This window comes from Dreissena polymorpha, chromosome 4 (genome assembly GCF_020536995.1).
Source record: "Dreissena polymorpha isolate Duluth1 chromosome 4, UMN_Dpol_1.0, whole genome shotgun sequence".
Lineage (NCBI taxonomy): Eukaryota > Metazoa > Mollusca > Bivalvia > Myida > Dreissenidae > Dreissena > Dreissena polymorpha.
In genome coordinates, this window is record NC_068358.1 from 137,438,331 (window position 1) to 137,466,307 (window position 27,977).

The window sequence follows — 27,977 nt, forward strand, 5'->3', positions numbered from 1 at the left end:
ATTCTACTAAAGTTCTTAATAAGCTCGATCATGTTGTTAAACATAACAAAGAGTTTTAAGTAAATTGCACATTTGATTTGAACACTACCATTCCTCTAACAATGTAAGCTATGAGTACAAAATAACATTTTGATCTTCAAGAACCAATATCTGTGTTCTTTTGAAACAAATTCAAATGAATTGTAAAGACACTATCAAAACGCAGTATTCATAGAGTAATAAAATTTACATTTTTTTTCCATGCAACAGAACCAGTTAAAGGTCGTGGACCAAAAAGAACATCGATGTTTTCATAGAAACTGCAATCTGAATACTGTTTTACAATCAATCAACAACAATTAAATGAAAAAAGTAGACACTTAACAATTTTTAAAAGAAGCAAGTTCCAGCATAAAAACAATTATGTTTCAAGAGATATCTAACTACTTCACAATTTTTTAACAATTTGGCTTTATTATTATTTTTTAAATAAGCAAGTTGCAGCATAAAAACTATTATATTTGTAGAGATATCTCCTTAACATTTTTTTCAGAAAAGAAAATATTATTTAAAAATATATTTTTCATTTAATTATAACAAAAAAGTTTAAATAGATTTTTATATCATACTTAACAATTTGCAAATAGATACTAAATACATTACACTTGTAAAATGATTATAACATTTATTAAGTTAGAGCCCTTTCATATTTTTTTAGTATACCATGATGTATAATAAAGCAAAAAAGCAATTTGTTACCATGGCAATGGCAGAATGGAATGAGATCAGCACACAGAAGCAAGAGACAATAGTCCACTCCTTACAATATGATGATAAAAGTGAAAGGTAAGCTTAAAACAAAACATACAATTAAAATAAAACAATATGTATATACAATTACAAATGATGTGTACCAATTATGGCTTTTTTTTTTTTTAATGTGGTAATTGAATGTAATTAGCTGGCATGTTATTTCATGATGAGATTCTGTGAATTGATAAGCATGAAAGAAGATTAAGATTAATTTAGGGTAAAAAAAAATGAACAAACAAAACAGCAGTCCACTATCGGCTTAACATGGCCAGAGTAAAAAATAGGATATGCATAACTTTCATGAATCTATATCACATATATTTAGTTATGGCAGAATAATTTTTTAAAATTATTTTTGTTACCAAAGTGGTCACATATTTTGGTCCAATGTCAAAACCAATATAAGCTGCGTAATGACCATATGGTCTCCCATCCACATACCGAGTGTCAACAACATTGCCTTGAGTTTTTATTGATTGATGCAACATCCAAATTGGATGTTTCACTATTTCTATAACCATAGCAAATCACTTATATTATTTTATAAAAAAAAAAATTGCTTAACATGCAGAATGCCCATGGCCCTCTATCCACATACTCAGTTTCATCAACCAACCTCAAGGACTTTTTGAGTTACAGCATGATCCAGATTTTTCTGACAGGTGGACAAAAGACAAACAAAACCCCAATTACTTGCATAATCAACATATGGCCCTCTAATGACACTAGTTTCGGAGGTTCATCCACAAGGCTTGAGTAATTTTTGTTCTTTTCAGGATCCAGGTTTTACTCTTCACTTTTTTTCTGTAATTATAGCAATCAAAACTTTTGTCTGACAAAAAACACACACCACAATAAGGTGCATTTTCCAAAAAAATAACTGCATCTAAGTTTCATAATATAGCTGAAGAAATGTTTTTTGGAGAATCCAGATTCGATCTTATAGAACAACAGACAGACCGACGATAATCTAATTATAGTCCCAATTCGGTTACCCAGGTAGGGGAATAATAAAAGTTAGTGTTAATGTTGATGATTACAATGAATTCACATAATTTGTATTAAAAACAATAAACATGTATGCTTAAAAAACAACATAACACCAGTTATAAAACGTATGTAAAACAAGTTCAAACTAAATTAAGATGAACAATACAATACAAAAGAAACAATATACCATTTTATAAAATTATCAAAATCCAAACAAGCCGAGACATGCCCGTGGAATGGTGGATGTATATATCTACACTATTGTTACAGCTTTATCAAGATGACTGTAAGCTGGCTTGACTAAAAGACACATCAATAATGTTTGGAGACCAAGACATGTATTAAAATCCAATTACAACTGTGAAATTGCACAACTGTTGAGACTTTACTGCAATTGACTGATAACTAGAGTAATAACATCACACACAATATGTTTCCTTTACAAGACAATTCAAAATGAATCTAAAAGATCAAAACAACATACATAATCAGCAATTCTCAAATGAATTTTAAGCATAAATCAAAACCTAATAAGCAGCAATAAAACAAATCACTATGAATTCCTGCTGGTTCCTTAAGGAGTGGAAAACACAATTGCATTTTTGAACAAAAAAAATATTAAAATGATGCACACAAATATTCATGGAAAAGCAATTTTTCTGCATTCAATCAAAACACATATTAAAACAATATCCTTATCCTTGATTTGTTTATTATGAAAATGACCCTATTTGAAGACCAATGGAACAATTAAAAATATCTTAATCTAAACAAAAATTTACTATAATCTGAGATCTCACATTTTCTCAACTGCTCAATTTGATTGATAAACAGTTCCCTTGTTTCACATAAAAATACAAAATTAACCCTTTGAGTGCTGGAACCGGATTTTGAAGACCTTTGCAAACAGTTTGGATCCAGATGAGACGCCACAGAACGTGGCGTCTCATCAGGATCCAAACTGTTTGCTATTCTGATAGTATTCTTTGAATTTTTTTTGAAGAAAATGCTAATTTCAGAAATTCAGTAGACAACATTTTAGCAGACAACAAATTTCCCAGCATGCAAAGGGTTAATGCCAAGAGGCCACCTCAAAAGCAAAGAGCCGTCCTAATCTGAACCCATGGAATTGACCAGCATGCTGTCGTATCCCTGCTGCACCGTCACGGTGGACATGTGCTCCACCATACTCTCAGACACAGCTGTCATGGAATTAGCACCAGTCATGTGACCTTCTGATGTGATCATTTGACCTGATGGCACATGACTCCTGATCACATGACCATTGTTGTACAGCCAACCAGTAAACTTGCTTTTTGAGGCCATGGACTCTGCAACTAGAAAACATGTGATGACCATATCACGATCAAACTGTGACAAGGCTGTTGCATTGAGAATAACACAGCTGAGATTAATGCCAATATTTTTACAACATTTTACAAACAGGGTGTTTTTTTGTACACAATTAGAAACAAGTGTTAGAATATTAAGAAGTACGAAATAAACAAGCTTTAATATGGTTCCTAGCCACAAGTCAAATAGCCTTTGAGTTCACAACCCATGCAAGCCATTGATGTACAAATCAGGACATAATTATGTTACATGAAACTTCCACAAACTCTGAATGGTAAGACATGCTCAAACTTGCTGAAGATAGCGGCCATACACACTTGAGTTACATAAATCTGTAGGTCTATCATACACACAAAGCATAATGTGTCCACACTAGCAATAACCATACTACTACTAAACAGCTCTATCATTTCTTTTCAAACGCTAAGATTGAAGATACATTTATACTATACATATTGATATGGAAGTGAGCAACAACAAAAACAGAACAGTACAGTAACACAGTAGCTCCATTATATATGAACATTTAAATCAAATACAAATTACAATAAGCAGAGTGAATGATCAATAAATATATACCTAATACAAAACTAATTCTTAGCATGATTTAAAGACATATATGTATTTGTCTCCAAATTAACATATAATTACAAAACATTTTTTAACAAGATGCGTTTGTGAAACACAATGTCCCCCTATATGACGTTTGACCTTGAAGGATGACCTTGACCTAGTGAAGGATGACCTTGACCTTTCACCACTCAAAATGTGCAGCTCCATGAGATACACATGCATGCCAAATATCAAGTTGCTATCTTCAATATTGCAAAAGTATTCATAAAATAAGCGATTTGGGCCACATATATTTGACCTCTGACCTTGAAGGATGACCTTGACCTTTCACCACTTAAAATGTGCAGCTTCATGAGATACACATGCATGCCAAATATCAAGTTGCTATATTCAATATAGCAAAAGTTATTGCAAAATGTTAAAGTTGGCGCAAACAGACCAACCAACAGACCAACAGACCAACCAACCAACCAACCAACAGACAGGGCAAAAACAATATGTCCCCCACTACTATAGTGGGGGACATAAAAAGTAACATGACTTTCCCATAGTAAATCGTCTTATATACCTTGTACTTAACAATGTTAACATGCCATGGTGTTAACATGTTATGTTTCCTGATTGGCCAATAATTAAAAACATTCTCTATAAGTAAAGACAAACAAGAGATGTGTTGTCAGAAACACAATGCCCCCTATAGCGTCGCTTTGAAATAAAATTTCAATGTATCATTTGGCAGGTTTACAAATTATCTCCCTTTTAAAGCTTATTACTTCCCTTGGATTGTATTTTTTGACTTTTGACCTTGAAGGATCACCTTAACCTTTCACCACTCAAAATGTGCAGCTTCATGAGATACACATGCATGCCAAATATCAAGTTGCTATCTTCAATATTCAAAAAGTTATGATCAAACTTAAACGAAGGTTAAAGTTTTGGTAAAAGTTTTGGGACAAACACATACAATGACAGACATACAGACAGGCCAAAAACAATATACCCCAATCTTTCGATCCAGGGGCATAAAAATATAACAAGAATAATTAAATCAATAATAATAATCATATTGAAACGTATATAAACCCTCAATGTTGATGAGTGCTTGTTTTTTATATTAAGTCTGCATATTTGCCTGATTTGTTCCTGAAGGTACCACATTTTTGTTGTTTTAAAATATATATCGTAGGAATGTTTCTGAGTAAAGTAAATAATGCTCCCCCTCAAAGAGTAATGTCCGAGTCCTCAGCAGAAATCACTCACATAATGGTGAAAAAATCACTTTACCTTTCAACTGCCGGTGATATTGATAAAATCAAAATTCTTGAAAGAGGAGCCAAATTACTGAAAACTTTAATAGACTTTTGACAGCTAAAATAACAAATTACAAGAGCACCGCATAACGGGTGCCTCGCTCGGCTACGGGTGCAGTTTCTTTTTCTTTTTTCGAGGTCACAGTGACCTTGACCTTTGACCTAGTGACCCAAAAATGGGTTTGGCGTGTAGAACTCATCAAGGTGCATCTACATATGAAGTTTCAAAGTTGTAGGTGGAAGCACTTAGATTTTAGAGCCAATGTTAAGGTTTTAGCACAACGCGGACGACAGACGTCAGACGACACGACGAGCTGGCTATGACAATACCTCGGGTTTTCTCCGAAAACGCCGAGAAAAATTAATATTTACTAATAAAGGAATTTTAGCTTTTGTTTCATTTTGCCAAAGTTATTTAACTGTTCCAGCCATGTTTTCAAGATTCGCAATACCATAGAAGTTGATTTTGGAAGTGATTTCCTACATGTACATCTACAATGTATTTGAAAGCTCTGTGGGAAATTTCCCCTTATATAATAAAACAAGAGGACCATTTAGGTCTTAAATCACTCACATAAGATTTTGGAATACAAATTATTGAATTATTGAAAATGTGACCTGGTGATCTAGTTATTGACCTCACTTGACTCAGATTATGAGGCATCGATATTAACAATGTTAACATTTTGACAACATTTCCTTAAGAATTAGTCAGAAATATGACTTCTGGAGTGGCAACCAGATTTATTTTCAACATTTGACAAAGTGACCTAATTTATGGACATGCATGACCTACATTCAAACTTGGCCTATAAATTTGCGAGATAACCATTCAGACCAAGTTTTTATCAAAACTGCATCACAAAGATGGCCTAGTTTTCTTATGCATGTGACACATATTTAAACTTGGCCTGGATATTGTTATCATAAGGATCTGACCAAGTTTGATGATGATTGAGTTATACATTTGTCTCTACAGTGGTACCAAGCTTTATACTAGGATTCAACCTGGTGACCTGGTTTTTGGATGTATGTGACTCCGATTAAAAAGGTGGCTTAGAAATTGTAAAGATGATGATTAAGTTTCATCTAGAATAAAATAATAAATGTAATCTCTAGTGGTTTCAAGGTTTTCTAAAATTTGACCTTGTGACCTAGTTTTACGATGCAAATGATTGACATTCAACCACCTTCTAGACGAGATAAACATTCTTTAAAATTTTGACATGATCGAGTCATAAATGTGTCCAGCAGTTTTTCCTAACCTTGGACATAGTGACCTAATGTTTGGATGCACATGACCAACATTCAAATTTGGCTTAGATATTGTAAACATAAACATTCTGTCATCATTTCATCAAGATTGAATACAAAATGTGGCCTCTATAGTGGTAAACAGTTTTTTCTCAGATTTGACCTCGTGACCTTATTTTTTAGACACGTGTGACAGACTTAGATATTTTCTATGTTTACATTTTCATAGTTTCATCAACTTTGGATGAAAAAATAAGACAACCCGCTAAAAAAATGAGTGATAACCAGCTTAAAATTAATGGAAAACAGTAAACGACACACAATGCTGGACATTGGGTGACCACAACAGCTCACCATGAACACTTTATGCCCAGGTGAGCTGAAATGCAGTATAAACAGTGCAAAACAAAACAATTCAAAATCTGCAAATACATAATGTTAAATGAAGTGGCTACATTTTGCAGGCGGGATACGGAATTTCAGGCAGTTGAATGGCTCTCGATTATCATTGGCAACACTTCTTCCCACCCACTTGCCATTACAAGGGCTAACTGTGGTTGCCATTTCAACCACACTGTCCCCATGACAACCGAACTCCGTCTGAACTGTCATCGAAGTATGGTATCTGACATCGCCCTCCATATTCACTGGATTGTCATGGAAACCATTTGCATCTGGTGACTGATTGCCTGATAATTTGTTTGAGAAGCCATTGATGCAGTGGTTATCACTATTATGAACTCCATTATAACCTGTTGCTATGGTAACTTGCGAAGACACGAATCTGTTCTGGGCTTCAAACATGTGATCTGTGAATTAAAATCAAGACATGCATTTCTCTCAAACTGGCACATCATCTTACATATTGTAACTGAATACAAACTTAATGTTTTAGTACCAAAGAACCAATAAGCACATTTTGAAAAATCTAAACTACAATATCTGAGCTTGCTCAAAATCCAATGACATTATACAAATAGCATCTGCCAATGCATCAATATAAAAATGTTTTTTTGGCAAACTAACATGAAAGTCTCAAAAGCACACAAAGGGATAAAAGCTGCATTTCATTTAAAAATACACACAACTTGTTCTAAAAGAGCGTTTGATATTTTTGCAAGCAGTACAAGATTCCAAAACAGGTGAAAACCCCAAACTATTGAAGATTGTGTATTTAACATCATACTGCCATTGATAAAACATGTGAAACAGTTCATCATAAAACCTCAATTCCATTTAAGACCAGGCATTATTAGTCATATATACTGTAAATAGTTAGTTAATTATTATTTCTGTCCGTGTCGGTTAATTAAGATATAAAACAAGGGCTGTTTGTACAACATGCATGCCCCCAATATGGGCTATCCGTTGTAGTGGCAGCCATTGTGTGATACGTTTTTTGTCACTGTGACCTTGACCTTTGACCTAGTGACCTGAAAATCAATAGGGGTCATCTGTGAGTCACGATCAATGTACCTATGAAGAGTCATGATCCTAGGCAAAAGCGTTCTTGAGTTATCATCCGAAAATCATTTAACTATTTCGGGTCACCGTGACCTTGACCTTTGACCTTGTGACCTCGAAATCAATAGGGCTCATCTCCAAGTCATGATCAATCTACCTGTGAAGTTTCATGATCCTAGGCATATGCGTTCTTGAGTTATCATCCGAAAACCATTTTACTATTTCGGGTCACTGTGACCTTGACCTTTGACCTAGTGACCTCCAAATAAATAGGGGTCATCTGCGAGTCATGATCAATCTACCCATGAAGTTTCATGATCCTAGGCGTATGCATTCTTGAGTTATCATCCGAAAAACCATTTTACTATTTCGGGTCACCGTTACCTTGACCTTTGACCTAGTGACCTCAAAATCAATAGGGGTCATCTGCGAGTCATGATCAATCTACCCATGAAGTTTCATGATCCTAGGCGTATGCGTTCTTGAGTTATCATTCAAAAACCATTTTACTATTTCGGGTCACCGTGACCCTGACCTTTGACATAGTGACCTCAAAATCAATAGGGGTCATCTGCGAGTCATGATCAATGTACCTATGAAGTTTCATGATCCTAGGCCCAAGCTTTCTTGAGTTATCGTCTGACAACCATCTGGAGGACGGACCGACCGACCGACAGGAGCAAAGCAATATACCCCCTCTTCTTCGAAGGGGGGCATAAAAATACAAGTGATCCAAAATTAAGATATAAATTACATTTACGTGTGTTTCATTTAAGCTGTGTGGTGAAACCATTGTCTATTACCCATATACATAGTTATTTCTTCAATAAAGCAAATGTAACGGTCCCTTGCAAGGTTTTATGACCTTTTTCGGTTGTAAAAATGCATGATCAGCATGTCACCAGAAAAGCACTGCACAGGGCAGATTTCTGGTCAAATAGAAGAGTTAAACAAACTGTCCAAAAATTAACAGTCATTAAATATGGACGAAAATCCGTTTATGTCCGAAAATTTAGAGTGACCAAAAATAATTATTTTAGATAAAAATGGGGGTGTCCAAAAATGTAGTGTCCGAAAACTGAGTTTTGTTAGAGTTATTACTTTTTTATTTTAAGTTTACTAATCATATCATCTGCACTTTTAACAGGAAGTATTGTTTTATTTTTAGTAAAATTGACATAATATTGTCGTTTGATGAATCACACACCCATAAATGTCTAATATAATATTAATTAAAGTCAAGTCATGGTAATTCAACTGCAAACATACAGGCCTCCATCATGTACAATTATCATGCTTGCATAATGTTTATAACAAAAGAAGGTACCAAATATTTTATTTTGAACTTCACCCAGTATACAAGTTAAATGAAATTGTGTGTGAAAAAAGAACAAAATAACTAATATGCTAGCATAAACAAGTGAACAAGAGCTTTATGCTAGCATAAACAAGTGAACAAGAGCTTTGTTTGTGAAACACAATGCCCCCTACTGCACTTTGAAGCTGCACAGCAGCTACATCCCTATTGAAGAACATGCCAAGTTAAGGTTCATTGATATTTGACAAAGTTACAAGCCCTGCACCTAAACTCAGCCTTGATCTGAATATCATGCAGATAGACTTCCACACTAAACATCAGGTAAGTATCTGAAAGGATTTCTGAAAAATTCCGAAAGTTTTATTTACGAGAAAATTATCCAATGCCTGAAACTTTTTAAAATATCAATGGACCAGAACAAAGCTGGATCTTTGCATCAAGGTCATGTAGGTAGACTCACAAACAATAAGGCCAGTATCTACAAATGTAAGAGCTGTTCAGAAAAAAAATATATCAGGAAAGTGTTATTTTAAATAAAATTCTGAAATCCAAAGTGCTAATAACTTCATAACAAGAGCACCGCATAACGGGTGCCACGCTCGGCTGCGAAAGCTTGTCAGAATTTTTTTTTTTAGAGGTCACAGTGACCTTTACCTTTGACCTTGTGACCTGAAAATGGGTGTGTCGTGTAGAACTCATTAAGGTGCATCTACAAATGAAGTTTGAAAGTTGTAGGCGGAAGCACTTTGATTTTAGAGCCATGTTAAGGTTTTAGCACGACGCCGGTGGACGACACGACAACGACACGACAAGCTGGCTATGACAATAGCTCGGGTTTTCTCTGAAAACAGCCTCGCTAAAAATCAATGGACTGGAACAAAACTCAAACTTGTAAGTATAAAACTCAAACATTGTAAGTCATTAAAGTAGACTCATACACCAAAAATCAGGTAAATATCTGACAACAGTGTAGGAAACAAACTCAGGAAACAAATGCCAGATGGATGGACAGTATGACTGCTATATGCCACCCTTCTGTGGGCATAAAAAACAAGATAAATGACAAATGAGATTAATAAAATTGATCAATAATGGTTAGTACTATTTCAATCTGATGTCAGCACTTGCTTAAAAACAATTAGCAACAGCCCAAAACACATATACATCCTGACCAAATTGACTGAACATGCAATTTAAAAATGTCACATAGGCAAAACTGAACAGAAAGAATTATTTAAACTATTTTAACAACATAACATAAAGCCTTTGACAGTATTGCAAGCAAAACGTAAGTCTGCCATCAGTGAAAACCCTTATTTATAAACGATTGTGTATTATCTTCATATTGCCTTATATTATGTATACGCTTCTTTTTTTCCAAGCACTTGCAGATTTTGGTAGGCTTGTAAGAAAGGCCATTCAACTATAGCCTGTTTAACTGGCCTGGAATCGTACAATATTAGGCAATCTGAATCTTGTTAGACAAGCATTTACTCTTACATATATATTTTTTTAGGTACATCAAATATTAAAGATAGCAACAATTTGAGACATCATTTTTTATATGTTAATACCAAAGGATTGACTTCACAGAATTAAGTTTTGAAATTGGAATGAAATCTAATAATCTATGAAGTCATTTATGAGAAGATAGCTTACTGTACATTGCCACTGGTGATAGTATAATTGCTTGTCTTTAAAAATATGTTTCAATTTACTGCAATTATATACTTGATAGAGAACTGCATCATGCAAAATAATTACATGCAATTTCATTCACAAGTATGTGCTATTGCAACTAGAGCTTTGTCACATACGTGACTTATACCCCCACATGCTGCATTGACACCGAATATTTTGCATGCTGTCTTCACAAAACAAGAGAAGCTAATTTATGGTGATTTTTAAGCATTAATATGCCATTATCATTTATGGCCATTTTGACCATTGAACTCTTTAATTCTTTCGCATGACACGCAGTCCAATGACTGTGAACATAATTACTGTACAGAGTCATTTTAAAATCTAACAATTTATGACATAGCTATGGCCCAGAAAAGCTCATTTATGGCCATTTTTGACTTTTAAATTCCAAGTGTGACCTTGACCGTGGAGATATCAATGTAATTCTTTCGCATGACACACCTTCCAATGATTGTGAACAAATGTACCTAGTAATTTTAAACAAGGGCTGTTTGTAAAACATGCATGCCCCCCCATATGGGCTGTCAGTTGTAGTGGCAGCCATTTTGTGAATACGTTTTTTGTCACTGTGACCTTGACCTTTGCCCTAGTGACCTGAAAATCAACAGGGGTCATCTGCCAGTCATGATCAATGTACCTATGAAGTTTCATGATCCTAGGCCTAATTATTATTGAGTTATCATCAGGAAACCATTTTACTGTTTCGAGTCACTGTGACCTTGACCTTTGACCTAGTGACCTGAAAATTAATAGGGGTCATCTGTCAGTCATGATCAATGCACCTATGAAGTTTCATGATCCTAGGCCTAATTATTCTTGAGTTATCATCAGGAAACCATTTTACTATTTTGAGTCACTGTGACCTTGACCTTTGACCTAGTGACCTGAAAATCAATAGGGGTCATCTGCCAGTCATGATTAATGTACCTATGAAGTTTCATGATACTAGACGTAAGCATTCTTGAGTTATCATCCGGAAAACATTTTACTGTTTTGAGTCACTGTGACCTTGACCTTTGACCTAGTGACCTGAAAATCAATAGGGGTCATCTACCAGTCATGATCAATGTTCCTATGAAGTTTCATGATCCTAGGCATAAGCATTCTTGAGTTATCATTCGGAAACCATTTAACTATTTTGAGTCACTGTGACCTTGACCTTTGACCTAGTGACCTGAAAATCTATAGGGATCATCTGCCAGTCATGATCAATGTACCTATGAAGTTTCATGATCCTAGGCCTAAGCATTCTTAAGTTATCATCCGGAAACCATTTTACAATTTCGAGTTACTGTGACCTTGACCTTTGACCTAGTGACCTGAAAATCAATCGGGGTCATCTGCCAGTTATGATAAATGTATCTATGAAGTTTCATGATCCTAGGCCTAAGCGTTCTTGAGTTATCATCCGGAAATCATCTGGTGGAAGGACGGATGGACCTACCGACGGACCGACCGACATGTGCAAAACAATATACCCCCTCTTCTTCGAAGGGGGGCATAAATATCACAATGAATGACATAGTAATGACCCGGAGAAGCTCATTTATGACCATATTTTACCTTTGAACTCAAAGTGTGACCTTGACCTCCCATGACACACCGTCCAATGATGGTGAATAACTAGACAACTGTGGAGTTCAGCCACAAAAGTCCAAAGAAGAGAACTTGTTCAGAGCGAAATCCGAAAGGAAGAAGAAGAGACAAGAAAGGTGAAAGCAGTCCAAATGGGGAGCCAGGGAAGCTGGACAAAGTGGCAGACAACAGGGAGGAAACTGTCATGGACAGATATCTGGAAGTACCAGTTTTTTCAACTGCAGTTCCTGATCAGGGCAGTTTATGATGTCTTGCCAACACTGGCAAATCTCCAGAGATGGGGGCTGATAGAGACAGCAGAATGCACCCTATGTGGAGGAAGAGCTACCTTGGACCACATCTTGTCCTCGTGTAAGGAAGCACTTGCCCAGGGGAGATATTGCTGGAGACATGACCAGGTACTCCGAGAGGTAGCTGATACACTTGAGAGACACAAAATGAAGGCGCGAGTACATGCAGGGGCAAAGCACATCAACTTTGTACCAGCAGGGACAGTAATGAAGGGTACAAAGGGAGGACATCCGAGTATCCTAGACGGCACAAATGACTGGGAACTACAGGCAGATCTTAGAAAACAGCTGCAGTTTCCAGACATTGTCCACACTACCCTACATCCAGACATTGTGATGGTCTGCGAAAAGACAAATAAGATCATTCTGGTAGAGCTGACTGTACCGTGGGAAGAAAGATGAACTCAGGCACATGAGAGAAAGAAGGCCAAGTACGAAGATCTCGACCAGGAATGTAGAGAGGCCAGGTGGAGAGCATGGAACTACCCGATTGAAGTGGGATGCAGAGGGTTTCCTGCACCATCGCTGGGAAAGATATTCCAGGTTATGGGAATAGTGGGACAGGCAAGAAAGCTGGCCATTAAGAAGGTATCACAGGCAGCAGAAAGAAGCTCAAGCTTGCTGTGGCTAAAGAGGAACGCCAGAAGCTGGAAGCCATCCACTAATGGGTAGTGTCTGATCAACACTGCCGCCCGCCACGTAGAGCTTGTCCTAGGTTTAAAAGGGCGAAACAAGCAATGACAAGTGGTACCTAGCTGACGACATTAGTGTAAAGCAGTTTATCTGTATTTTACAACATTTACAACGTGAACAAATGCACAGAGTAATTTAAAAATCGCAAAATGAATGCCGTAGTTATGGCCCGGACAAGATCATTTATGGCAATTTTTAACCTTTGAACTCAAAGTGTGACCTTGACGTTGCAGATATCGATGTAATTCTTTTGCATGACACACCGTCCAATGATAGTGAACAAATGTGCCAAATGATATTAAAATCTCACAATGAACGACATAGCTCATTTATGGCCATTTTTACCTTTGAACTCAAAGTGTGACCATAACCTCAGAGATATCAATGTAATTCTTTTGCATGACACGCCGTCCGATGATGGTGAACAAATGTGCCAAATGATTGTTAAGTCTCACAATAAAAGATAAAGTTATGGCCCTGACAAGCTTTTGACCTTTGAACTCCAAGTGTGACCTTGACCTTGGAGATATTGACGTACTTCTTTCACATGACACACCGCCCCATGATGGTGAACAAATGTACCAAGTCATTTTAAAATCTAACGATAAATGACATAGTTATGGTCTGTACAAACTTTCGGTTTAAAACGCACTAAGTGACCCCGTGACCTAGTTTTTGACCCAGCATGACCCATATCCAAACTTGACCTATACATTATCTAGATACAGCTTCTGATCAAGATTGGTGAAGATCAGATGAAATTTTCGGGACAGACAGACCGACAAAGTGACTGCTATATAGCCCCAATGATAATGGGGGTATAAAAACATTAAATAAAATCTGCAACAAATATTAAATTTAAAAAAAAATACAGAGTGGTATACAACAGTTCATGTGTTGAAGCTAATAATTTACATCTTGAAATATAACCAAGGCTGTTCCACACAACACAAACATCATGCACATTATACATAATCATCTTTGTTTACAAAGGCAAACACAAATTATGTAATATGAGACTGCAAGAGACTGAAACCTAGAATATACCCAGATAATAATGAACTATGATGGGTTAAAATAAACATCTTGGTGAGTATCATTTTAGGAGGATAGACGTGTTCGAAATTCTTTATGAGTTAAATGAATTAACCAGCATAAGTTAAACTGTTAAGAGCGTTTCAAAATGGTCACAGGCAGGAACATTTGTTGCTAATAGCTCTTTAAAATTAACTTTACATCAAAGAAGCACAAACGGAGAGAAACTCAGGTTGTGATTTCGAACACAGTCTATAGTAGAAACTAACCTATGACAAGCCAGATCATAGTTATTGCCCTTGGTAGCTCTCCCGCATGGAAGGCTAGCACGGCACGCTCAAACCTAAACGGTCTGTCGATATGCTCAGCACAGCAAAGTAGCTGCTCAGGACATTATTATTTTCACTTGTTTCCTCCATAATCTTCCCAATTAACCCTGTTAAAATGGGGATGTTTTTATAACATTAAACATTCACAAATGCTGAAATGTAAAACCTTTAAACTAGTTCTGTGTAACTAACATATATGCAAGCACAAGATCAGATAAACTGTTAAAATTAAGAGACCAATGCATGTTTTGCTACTATGCAAATATATAAAGACAAAGCTACAGTTAATACATATGTTTGAACATATATAAACCAAATTAAGTATTACTTCACAAGTCCATAAATCATGATACATAGGATATGATGCATATGGGTGTATTGTAATCAGTGATATTTTTACCTGCGAGTCCTGCATCCTAGTCACAAAAACCTTTGGGGATGCAAAGTTTCTTATGTGTTTATAAGTTATAAGTTTCTTCTTACCTATGTGAGTCCCTAAACTGCATTGAAATTTCTTAAAAAATAAAATATCATTTATTAATATTTAGACTAATTCTTTCAATTCAGGGACTCATAGATTTGCAAGTTATCAAGTCCCAGGACTCAGATGAGAAAATTCGTAAAAATATCACTGCATTGTATTGGTATAATATAGGTGTAAATTTATAATTTATTTTGTAATTGAACAACCAGTAATTACACAAGTGTGGTTGAATGTGAGATCTAAGAACAAAATTGTTACAGAGCAAATAAAATTCAGTTGAAGCTATTTCCTAAATGGCAAATACATGAAATATGTTAAAATAATTAATCAAGAGGGAAATTATGTCCCTTCAAGCACTTATGTACACACCTGAGTTCACAGACACAAATTGCTGAAGTCTTGTCCATGTGATATAGTTTTTTACCACATTTGACCTAGATTTAATATGGCCTTCATATTGTGAAGATAAACATTCTAACCAAATTTCATTAAGACTGGGAACTGCGTAAAAAATGTGGACCTATAGAGGAGTAGTATTTTTAGAATTCGACCTGGTGTGCTAGATTTTAGACGCACTCGACCCAGATTCTAGCTTTGCATAGAAAAGTTAACCCTTTCCTACTTAGATACGCATTTTGACACATTTGTAGTCACTTAGAAAGTTAAATTTAATTCAAGACCACTTTTACTAGATTCAAGTTTGAAAGGCTTTATTTCCAACCCTTAGATAATGATGAGCAGCAAACAGCATAAAACCTGAACATACTGTGAGTTATTCCCAGGCTGTTCTGGTTTTATGCTGTTTGCACATCCATTTTAACTTTGCTTCTGAGTGGGAAAGGGTTAAAATTAAAATTCTGACAAAGTTTCATCAAGATTGAGTCATAAATGTTGCCAATTAAGTGGTATCAAGCTTTTCGTTAGATTTGACCTGCTGACCTAGGTTTTAATGCAAAAAAACCACATTAAAATACAGCTTAGGTAGTGCCAAAAGTAGCATTCTGACCAAGTTTCATTAAGATTGAGTCATAAATGTTGTAGTTTTTCTAAAATCTGACCTGGTGACCAAGTTTATGGCCAGACATGGGCCAGATTGGAAGTCAGCATACAAAGTGTAAAGATAAATATCTTTGCAAAGTATTATTTAGAGAGAGTCTATGTGTGGCCTAGATATATCAAGACAAACATTCTGATCAAACTTCATCAAGATCAATTCAAATGTTTTCATAAAAAAAGGTTGTTCTCAGGGCTTGACACTAACTTTTTTTACCTACTGACCCAAAGGACCACCAGCTTTCAGAAATTACTGGTCCTCCAAGATTTCAAGTGGTCCGACAATTTCTGTAATTTTAACTTAATTTCAACTTTCTTTCCGGACTATCCACAATATATTGTGCATTTATAAAAAGAAAACTATACTGCATTAATTTAATATTAATTGTACACATGGTACAATAACATAACTCTAGCACATAGGCTAAACACTATTTCATTCAACCAGAAAACAATTTTTGTACCTTAATCTTTAATCAACTACCAGTAAGTCCAGCTTTAGTTTGCAACAGAATCAAATTTCTGTATTATTACATTTCGAAATCTTGAAAGTACGCACGTTTACTCGCCGGCAATATTAAAACATTATTCGGCGCCCTCCAGTGTAAATTCCCATGGTAAACTAAGTATATTCTGATGGTACTAGGATCGATAAAATGCTGATTATTGCTGCTTTTTCAAAATAATAAATACCATTTTGTTCATTTCTCGATCCGAACACTTCGAATTTTATGTTAATTTGTGCATCGATCACGGCAAAGTCCGGAGACATTTGCGGAACGCAAATAGATATTTTGATCCGACAACAGGTTTTTGTTATCCGGGCATGTAGAAAAATTAGAATTTCCAATATGTTGCTATTTTTATCCCGGTCTCGAGTCGGCCCATAAAATAATGATGAAATTATCGGTTTATTATGAACATATAAAATTGTTTTATTGATGAAAACGGTTTGCCACCAGTATTTCACAATAAGCTGGCCAGGATGTTTAACTGGTCCGACGGATCAACTAAATTTCTAGCTTCACTGGTCCTCCCTATTTTTTACTGACCCCGGGTCAACGGACCACCGTTAGTGTCGAGCCCTGATTGTTCTTAGATTTGACCAGGTGACCTAGTTTTTGGTTGCACTTGACCCAGATTTAAACTTGGCCTAGATCATATTTAAGTTAACATTTTTACCAAGTTTCATTACAATTTCTTCAAAAATGAGGCCTTTAGAGTGGTAACAAAGTTCTTCTAAGATTCGACCGGTTGAACAAGTTTTAGATGCACATTACCAAGATTTGAACAGATTTAAAAGCCCACTTGCAGTTGTCAAAACAAACATTTTGACCATTTTGTCCCGAATCAGGCCTCAACTGCTGTAACAAAGTTTGGCTGAGATTAAACCTGGTGACCTTGATTTTTGATGCAATTGAGATAGCAATATTTAAACGCACAAAACACCAGACAAAGGGTGATTAAAATCGCTCTCCTTAAGCACTTGGTTCTAAGAGGATTTAATAAATTTATAATTTTTTCTTAAAAGATGTCATTAAAACTGAAAGGTAATCTACAGGCTTAAATTTCTGTTTTCAGACAAAGGTGGAATCAGGCAAACAAACGTAAGTTTTACTTTCAATGCAGAAACTTACTTGAACATAATTGATTAAGATTATGTGTTTCATAAAAGCACCTTTTTTATTTAAATTATTTTAAGATCATCGCAACCTAAATGAAAAGATAATTACTAACGTCTTATCTGGAGCTCTGTAATGTACGAGTTTGAGGCCATCAAGATATGCTTGCAAAGAACAGACAATTTAATGACTAAATATCCAGAACATTTTTTTAATTAAACTTTTAAAATGTTAATACCACAACAGGGTTGGAGAACAGCATGCTTTACTTTTATTTTGCATATCCAGAGTTTCTGACCATTGGTTTTAACAAACTGTTTGTATATATTTTAAGTGAATAAATTAACATTATTATTGTTGCTATCACAATATTAAGTACTTAGTATGAATCATTTTTCAAAAGCTGAACCTGTTACTGAATTTAAAGTGGAAACAATTGTTATTGACTAAGCTGACCTTGACCCATCAGGCACGCATATCAAGTTTTCATACAAAGTATCCATGTTTGCTGATTCATTACTATAGTTCAAATATTTTTCTAGTTATTTAGACTTAGACATGTTTCAGTTATTACTACTGCCACCTTAAAGTTGCTCTCACCAATGTTTCACTACACATCATGAACACTGTATGGAAAAGAAATGTTTTAGTTTGAATGATTCTTTTTATGATTTCTGAGAAACTAGCTAACGGAAAAGTTTTAACCAAGCTTGGACACAGACGCCGGAGTGAGTAGAATAGCTTGCCTTTACTACAAAAAGTAAAGGTAACAAATGGCAACACCCCCCTCCCCACCCAGTCTTTTCCCCCAAATGGCCTACCTATCAATTACCAGCAAGCAAAGGTAGATAACAGACTCATTATTATAGTTCAAATATTTTTCTAGTTATTTAGACTTAGACATTTTTCAGTTATTACTACTGGCAACCTTAAAGTTGCTCCCACCAATGGGGCAACACTCCCCTCCCCACCCAGTCTTTTCCCCTAAATGGCCTACCTATCCATTACCAGCAAGCAAAGGTAGATAATAGTTAACACACAGTTGTTAAGAGTTGGCTGAAGAATTATTACCCTACATCTAGGCTAACAGATACTTTTTACAAAATGCAAGGGTGGCGAAATATCTGCAAATTGTACCTGCCTACAGTCAACTAAATAAACAAGAGCTGTCAGAGGACAGCGCGCTCGACTATTCGAGTGCTTGACAGTATAACGTAAGCCATCATGGAGCAGGCCTTTTTCTGCCTATTTCACGGGTCCGATAGTCGGACCCATTCCCAATGCCAAATATGCATATATTTCCCCAATTCTCAAAAAAAAATCCCAATTAAAAAAAAAAAATTTATATTTTTTTTATTTTCTTTTTAAAGAAGTGTCTTATGACATATGATTATTAGACTCTATATCTCAATTTTATTTTTTAAACAACCTAAAAAATATATAACCATAATTTATATGATTGTTATCCAAAATGACTGGAAAACCCCCTGCCCAAATAAGGCTTTTGTCGATGAAAATTCTTCCCAATTATGAAGATTTCGCAACTCGAAAAATCCCAATTTTGCTAGATACTTTTTCCCCAAAAAGACAGAAAAAGGCCTGTGAAGAAATTGTTCATATTCAATAATTTATTAGACGATTTTTCAAAAATAAAAGAAAATAAAAAAAATATATAAAAAAATTGGGGGTAGGGGAGGTTAAGACGGGGGTATATTGTGGGGTGGGGTCATTTATTAGACAATCTTTCAAAAATAAAAAAAGGAAAACAATGTTGTTGTTGTTTGTTTTTTTTTGGGGGGGGTAGGGGGGGGGGGGGGGGGGCAGAGATTCTGGGTTGGGGCGTGGGGTATTGTTTGGGTGGAATCCATTGTAGTATTCAGGTAAGTGTTTTGTATTGTCAAAGTATTAATAAAATCTGATCATAAATAAAGAAGTTATGGCAATGTAAGCAAAATGTTCAATTATCTAAGTATAAAAGGGGCAATAATTCTGTCAAAATGCTTGATACAGTTGTCTGCTCTTGTTTATAGGTTGGGGTCATGATGGTCAACAAGTATGCAAAATATGAAAGCAATATGTCAAGGGACATTGGAAATATTTGGGGCAGTACGATAACTTTATCATAGATTTATCAATAATATGCATATTTTAAGTATAAAAGGGGCAATAATTCTGTCAAAATGCTTGATACAGTTGTCTGCTCTTGTTTATAGGTTAAGGTCATGATGGTAAACAAGTATGCAAAATATGAAAGCAATATGTCAAGGGACATTGGAAATAGTTGGGGTAGTATGCAAACTTTAACATAGAATATTGATAAATCTAAGTATAAAAGGGGCAATAATTCTGTCAAAATGCTTGATACAGTTGTCTGCTCTTGTTTATAGGTTGGGGTCATGATGGTAAACAAGTATGCAAAATATGAAAGCAATATGTCAAGGGACATTGGAAATATTTGGGGTAGTACACAAACGTTAAGTTAACATTTGCACGCTAACGCCAACGCTACCGCCAACGTGAGTAGGATAGATCCACTATATATATATATTTCATATATAATAGTCGAGCTAAAAATATAACATGTCCATTGGGTTAATAAACTTGTCTGTTACTACCTTATAACAAACTGCATTTATGAATTAAAAGGTTGATAAATAATTCTTAAAGCCTAATAAGGACATCATTAAAAAACAAGGCTTTTGTCAAGCAATAAGGTCCCCTACCCGCTCCACCATTGTCAGAAATTCCACCATTTTCAGATTATTATTTTTTTGGTTGCCATAGCAACCACAATTTTTGACGTAGGAACAAAATGAAATGATGTGCATAATGTCCATATTGCAATCTATCCCTGTTCCAAGTTTCATGAAAAAATATTAAGAACTTTTAAAGTTATCGCAGGATCCAGAAAACCACCATTTTCAGCAGTATTTCTAGTCTATTTGTTGCCATAGCAACCAGAATTTGTAACGTAGCAACAAAATGAAATGATGTGCATAATGTCCATATTGCCATCTATCCATGTTTCATGAAAAAATATTAAGAACTTTCAAAGTTATCGCAGGATCCAGAAAAGTTTGACAGACAGACAGACAGACAGACAGACAGACGTAGCACAAACCATAAGTCCCCTCCGGTGAAACGGGTAGGAGACAAAAATGTGTTTGGTATACCTGACCAACCCAACCAAATTGCAATTTTTTTTAAAGGTCTGGATTAAAAAATCTTTTTTTTTGCAAAGCTCCCTAGAAAAGCCTGAAAAGGTTTATAAAGATATTTTGCAATACTACTCTATTCAAAAGAGTTAAAACACAGTTTTTACCCCAAGGGCATTATTTAACATGACTTACAAGCAGTTGAAAGCTACAAAATAATTTTTAAATACTAACCAAGGCCCACATCCTTTCAGAACTCTTTCGAAACTGTTTTGCTATATAGGTCTATAAAAACTATGTGACCACAGGCTTTGGTTAGGGTACAACTGTTGTACTCTAGGGGCATGATTTGAACAATTTTGGGACAGATAAACTGCATGGTGTTGAATACCAAATTACTTAGCCCTAAGAAATTAAGTTTGTGAGATAAAGATATAACACTCATTATAAATGCATATCAAGAAAACAAGTTAGCACCATACTAAATCAATTTTTATAACAGGGACATGATTGAACACAATAAATATCAAAGCCCTGGGACTTTTTGTTTCAGAGAAGATTTGCTATTGAAGTGCAAAGACTAGTGTATATAAATTCTAACTATCAAAGTTCTTAGCTTTTGAATTGCGTAGACTTTTTTAAGTTATCACTATATACACATAAGAGTAACAAGTAACCCCAAGGGCATGGTCAATTTTTTACTCAGGGCATTATTTGAACAAAGCGTGTAAAGGGCCACTACATGATGTTAATTAAATAATATAAGATCTCAGGGACTTGTGGTTTCAGAGAAGACTTTTAAATTCATGTTATATAACTCTACATAAATCATGTCACTCCCGAGCGTTGCTGTTGTTTATCCCAAAGAGATCATTTAAACAAACTTTGCAGAAGACAAATATTTTCCCAATGAGCCTTGCAGTTTCAGAAGAGATTTATTAAGTTTATGGTTATTATTATTTTATTCTGGTCATCTGAATATGCATTTATTGTAACAATAGGAACAACTTTAAAAGAGAGTACCCAAAGAATATGTATTTCATATAAATAGAAGCATAATATATTAAAGACTTTGAGCTGGTTATTGTAAAAAGAATCAGTTACTAACATGCCCACTTATTTAAAAGTGTATTTAGGTTCATTAAAATATAAAAACATGTCGAGTAGTAAAAGAACCAACTACAATAGGTTTTTTGGCTGTTGTAAATGAAGTTTTGTGCTACTTGTTGTTAGTTTGAACAGGTTTTGTATTTAGATCAGTTGTGTTGAAAAACAGCACCTTATTGAGACTTAGTTCTCTTATTGAAAAGGGATAAACAAACTTCAATGTATAAATAATGGAAAACACCTTCTTATTTGCTTTTAATATTGCAATCTACCATTTTGGATAGGTAAAATGGAAGTTTTATACAATGGTATAGTGACAAAATGTGTTGCTTAATGAAGGTACCATGACATATTTTTTAATAACACAACAAATGAATTTCTCAACAAGGCAGGGATTTCAGTAGATGCACAAACATTCATGTTTGAATACAATACATTGCTTTATTAGAGAGATCTTAGACCACACAAGTATAAGATGGAAAGCTGGACTAGTGCTGTCCCATTTTGCAATGAACTCTACAAACATTACTAACCATAGTCAAGTAATACATTTTGCCAAATAATTTTTCAATATATATGAGCTGCACTATGGGAAACTTTGGCCTATCGCATGTCACTTGTGCGTAAAGTGTCATCACAGATTTGATGCCTCAAAACAATAAGGCAGCAGCCATTTTATCCTAAATCTGGCAATCTATTGAAAACCCTGCAAAAATGCCTAACTCAAATCCCTGCAAAAATGCCTAACTCAAACTAGAAACTAAAGTTGTTTTGTTAAGAAATAAACAGAGAGCAATATATACCTTCGTTTTTAGCTCTCTTAAAGCAGCCATGGTCAAAATCCTCCCTTCCCCTCTTCTTTCCAGCCAGAGGTACGAGATTCTGGGACACGCCATTATTCAGCAACACATCCCTATTTGAAACTCCGTTTCTAAACGGCAACTCATCGCAAGTGTCTCCCATCTCCATATCACAGTTCTCATTGTTATTATTGCTGAGATTCAAATCGTTGGACAAGGGTATGTGGACACCATTACTGATTCCACCATTCTGAGCGTAATAAGGATGAGAGTGATATGTGTTTGTGGAAATAAAGTGAGTCTGGGTGCTGCTTTGGCCCTCAGGAGAGCTTCTGCCATTCAATTGAGCATGGTTGAAGCCATTTTGAGTAGGATGGATGGTGGATGACTGTGCCTGCAGATGAGCAGCTTGTTCGATGTAATTTGCACACTCTTGATATCCTGATGAGGCAGCTACCTCACAGGCTGTGTTGCCACTCTGGTTACGGACACTGTAAGGTATCAATTGTCAAGTAAGGCATTCTTGTCATAACCAGAACATACTGTTGCCACTCTGGTTACGGACACTGTAAGGTACCAATGGTCAAGTTAGGCATTCTTGTCATTACCAGAACAAACAAATGATTGAAATATACATGTATTATTTTTAAACAATAACAAAAGAAGTGTTAATGATTTGGTACAAAACCATTATACAGTTATGAGTTATAAAAACAAGGAATCAAATATAATGCATCAGTTTTTCTCAAACCTTACATTTCAGTCTAAAATGTTTTAGGAAATTCGAAAAGGTTTTGCCCATGGAGCTACTTGATTGATTTCTCTATTAAAACCACCTACAGGCCAGCATCCAGATATTTTGGGCATTGAAGAGTGATGTGGCATAATCTCTTGTTTAAGGCAAATAGAGGTGTAAAAACTAGCATGTTTGACGATCTAATGATGCTAATATGTAAGTGCTATTGATCTTTCGAATCATTGAAAAGTTGAACATTTTGCCAAGTTTATCTAAGCATGCTTCGAGTGCCAGGTGCCTTACCTCAGCCTAGCCCCCTGGGACACTAGCAGGCTGACACACTCCATGCTGCCAGTTCGAGCCGCTTTGTGAATGGGCGTCTCACCCATGTAGTCCTGAAATACATTATAGGTAACACTAATAGTGCAAATATACAAAAGCACAAACATTATAAAATAATCAGAACCATTATACGGACTGGTGGTTGAAATTCCAACCAGTCACAATTTTTACTGAGCAATTTAAATGTTTTATATTTTGCTTCTGGAAGAGATCTGCAAAATATCTTTTATTAACCCTTTGTTACTTTGGAGAAATTATACCTTTAAAACACATGCTTAAGCATCTAACATTTCAACTTCAAAGATTTTTCTGCTCAAAAATAAGTTTAAACTTATAAGCACAAGCCACTTAAATAATTATATACTGGTGGTATTTATAATTATATAGTGTTTTTTCCCAGAAGTGCATAGGGGCATGGCGCAGTAAATATTTGTTTCAACATGTAAGGCGTTAAAACAAAGTATCATAGAATCACACAACTTTATATGCTTTGTTCAATTTTTAAATGAGCATAATTAAATTTGTGATTCAAAACAAACTTCCGAATTAAATGATACCGTCATATAAACTGTGATAATTTATTTCATGTTAATTCTTTGTTCTGATAAAAAAAAGCGCTAAAATTATGCTGCCATCTACAATGTCACGTCATTTGCCTCCAAAGCAGATTGTATTGACTTTTTTTATATAAAAACTTTGAAGCGCAGAGAAAATTGAGCTACATTAATTTCTGTTAAATGTTTCTTGGTTCATTGTTATAAAATTCAATTGTGAATGATTTGAAGTCGACATTCCTTTAAAACAATACATAACAAGAGATGTGTTTGTCAGAAACACAATGCCCCCTACTGCGCTGCTTTGATTTTTTTATACTATTATATCACTTTAATAAATATTACTTCCCTTGTAAAAATGATCTGTACCTGCCAAATGATAAATAGAAATTATATCCATTTAAAGCTTGTTACTTCCCTTGGATTTGTTTTTTTATACCTTTGACCTTGAAGGATAACCTTGACCTTTCACCACTCAAAATGTGCAGCTCCATGAGATACACATGCATGCCAAATATTAAGTTGCTATCTTCGATATTGCAAAAGTTATGGCCAATATTAAAGTTTTCGGACGGACGGACGGACAGACAGTTCAAATGCGATATGCCACCCTACAGGGAGCATAAAAATAAATCAAGCACTCTGTATTTTTATTGATACGGTGCTTTACATAAGTCATTATAGAAAAACAATTGTTGCAAAGTATAGTAAATCAGAAAATCCTGACAAAACTGTATTTAGTGTTGGTGTTAACGCACCATGAGCAGGTCAAATGACCTTTGTGTAGACTGCGATGTGTTGACAAAATGGTTTAACATGTGCAAAGTTTGGTCAAGAGGCAAAAAAGATGTTATTGATAAGGGCCCACGGCAGCGTTAGCCTTTGAATAGGGCAAAGTGGTGCTTCAGAACAGCGATGTGGCGCAGCACCATGCAAAAAGAGCCTGGAAAAACACTAATATAACTAACATGAAATCAAAGCAGACCTCCTGTGGATTGTGAATGCAGTCAGTACAGTTCATTTAAAGATATACTTCATAGTGAAATTGCCAGCCCACAAAAAGAAACACTTTCTGAAAAGTTGGTTTTGGAAATTGGAAAAATATACCTTCGGTCTGGAAACTTTTTATTACGAAACGCAACTTAAAAAAAATGCCTGTCCCTAGGACCAGCCAGTTTCCCAAAGACTGAGGTAGTGTCAATCCAAATTAGATAACCAAGAGATCATAACATTCTCAGTCATATAACAACTGACAGATGCATGCTTGTGATTACCTGCAAATTAACATCACATTTGGACTGGATCAACCAGTATAAACACTGTGGGTGTCCACCAAATACACTTAAATGTACTGGGGTTTGGGAGAACTTGCTTGAGACTATGTCACAGCCTTGTACACCAGTGCCCTCCAGGAAGTGTATTAAACGTCGCAAACATGCCAACTAAAAAGAGGAAATATGCAGTTGTCAAACTAATAATGTCCTTCAAATTCCCATGAAGGAAATTTTTATCTGATAAATGTCAACTTCCACACTTTCTGTTAGGAATAGGTAACGCACAAAATAAATCATCAAGCTTGACTTATAGCTTACAGTATTTTGTTATTTCACAGTTAATAATTAGGAATTGTCCATGATTAAGTCCACAATTCATAATTTATATTCATAATTATTACACGTGAAAATTCCACAACAAACATAAATAATTTTCTACTAGCCCAAATAACATTTTAAATTGTCCTAGGCTGTTTGGCTAGTGGTACACCAGATAATTGCCACAGTCAAACAAAATGTGGAGTTGATGTTTACAGACATAGATTTCCTTCATGGTCCTGCACACACTGGTGCTGTTACCTGTCTATTGATTGTGGCACCACAGTGGAGAAGCCACTTAAGGCAGTGACAATGCCCACCATAAGCAGCAATGTGTGCAGGAGTCTGGTTAAGTCTTTCTGTTGTTGCATCACAGCTTCCTCCATTTTCAAGTAGTCGCATTAAGCATTGCAACTAGGAAATAGTGAAAATCATTACATTAAAAGAATAACTTAAATAAAAGAACATTTTCAGCAAAAAGTAGTTGAATTGAATAGCATAATAATGTAGAATGATCAAGATCATTTGAAACAAAATTAAATGTCTTAACTAAGTTAACAAATAACTTAAAGGGATCTTTTCACGCTTTGGTAAATTGACAAAATTGAAAAATGTTGTTTCAGATTCGTAAATTTTCGTTTTAGTTATGATATTTGTGAGGAAACAGTAATACTGAACATTTACCATGGTCTAATATAGCCATTATATGCATCTTTTGACGATTTTAAAACCTAAAAATTATAAAGCGTTGCAACGCGAAACGATTGAATAATTTGGAGAGTTCTGTTTTTGTCGTTAAATTTTGTGAAACTACGAAGATTGCTTATATAAGGTATAAAATACATCAAGTATGTGTACTCGGCGGAATAGCTCAGTAGGCTAAAGCGTTTTTACTTCAGGACTCTGGCAGGACTCTAGGGGTCACTGGTTCGAAACCTGCTCCGGGCAATGTTCTTTTCCTTTTTTCAATTTTATTCTTGATTTTTTACTGGAGCTTTTACGATCCAATGTTTACATTTATCAATATAAAGCATTTAATGAATAAGTTAAAAAATGCCAAAATCTGTGAAAAGGCCCCTTTAATGGTTTAAATACAGCATCAACAGATACTAATAATTATCACAGTAAAATGACAGAAGATAAAGTTGCATTAAAAATGAATTAGATTTCTTTCGATATTTTAATAACAAAGATTAAATAAATTATACACAACTTTTTGTTAAACTATGATATCTTTCGGAGTTTGTTGCAAATTATAACTGCAATTTCTAGATGAACTTTCTTTTCTAAAAATAGAACAAGTGTTAAAAAGTCAAGGCCATAATACATGTACAGACGCTATAATGTTTGCCATTGTATATGTACTATGTGCATTTTATCGAGTTAAAAGTATACTTTTCCAAAGTATGCTGCCCAGTGAATAGGTGTCCAGCCATAGAAATCGTCTTCTTCATACAAATTCACGTTGCCGGTCGACAACAAAGAATTGAGTTGTTCTATGTCGCCGTCTCGGCATGATCTATGCAATGGAAAATTTTGCACCAAAATGCCTTCACATAAATTACTCCAATTTTCATTCAAAAGACTGAAAGACATTCTGATAATGATAGAATCAAGTTAAGTAGAATAATTAATAATTGTGTCAGTTAATAAACATTTAGCAGATGGATATTCAAAAACTTCGCCATCAAAATATGTTTTCTTTTGGGGCACCTGCAGATTGACGTCACAAGAAACAAACGAAATAAAAATATCCATTTTTACTTTATAACATTCACAACAAATAATAAAAGTATCCGTTTTTTAAACCATATTGGAGAAATTTTAGGTT

The 27,977-nt window shown here is 35.1% G+C and overlaps 1 protein-coding gene across 7 annotated transcripts; it reads right to left on the reverse strand.

The window, feature by feature from the left end:
* Position 1: 1 nt before the first annotated feature.
* LOC127876763 (ankyrin repeat domain-containing protein 10-like) lies at positions 2-27,868 on the reverse strand. Of its 7 annotated transcripts, none has more exons than XM_052422225.1 (7): positions 27,542-27,868; positions 26,408-26,560; positions 25,829-25,996; positions 23,962-24,053; positions 22,926-23,413; positions 7,025-7,081; positions 2-3,119 (listed from the first exon to the last, which is right to left on the reverse strand). In XM_052422225.1, the coding sequence occupies exons 1-7, from the start codon at positions 27,740-27,742 to the stop codon at positions 2,893-2,895; spliced, it is 1,386 nt and encodes a 461-aa protein (XP_052278185.1). In that variant the 5' UTR covers positions 27,743-27,868; the 3' UTR covers positions 2-2,892. The 7 variants fall into 7 exon arrangements, 5 of the variants coding, with proteins under 5 accessions (XP_052278185.1, XP_052278186.1, XP_052278184.1 ...); XR_008048062.1 differs by lacking the exon at positions 7,025-7,081 and adding an exon at positions 14,642-14,808 and having other exon boundaries at positions 2,974-3,119; XR_008048061.1 differs by lacking the exon at positions 2-3,119 and adding an exon at positions 14,642-14,808 and having other exon boundaries at positions 6,953-7,081.
* Positions 27,869-27,977: the final 109 nt, after the last annotated feature.

What these genes read in the sequence shown, in the direction of transcription:
- LOC127876763 (XM_052422224.1), bottom strand. Translation starts at nt 27,742, where the DNA reads ATGTCTTTCAGTCTTTTGAATGAAAATTGGAGTAATTTATGTGAAGGC. An exon ending in GTGCCACAATCAATAGACAG is followed by an intron (nt 25,997 to 26,407) that starts GTAACAGCACCA and finishes TCCTCTTTTTAG; the next exon opens with TTGGCATGTTTGCGACGTTT. An exon ending in TAAGAGAGCTAAAAACGAAG is followed by an intron (nt 7,082 to 22,925) that starts GTATATATTGCT and finishes TTTAATTCACAG; the next exon opens with ATCACATGTTTGAAGCCCAG.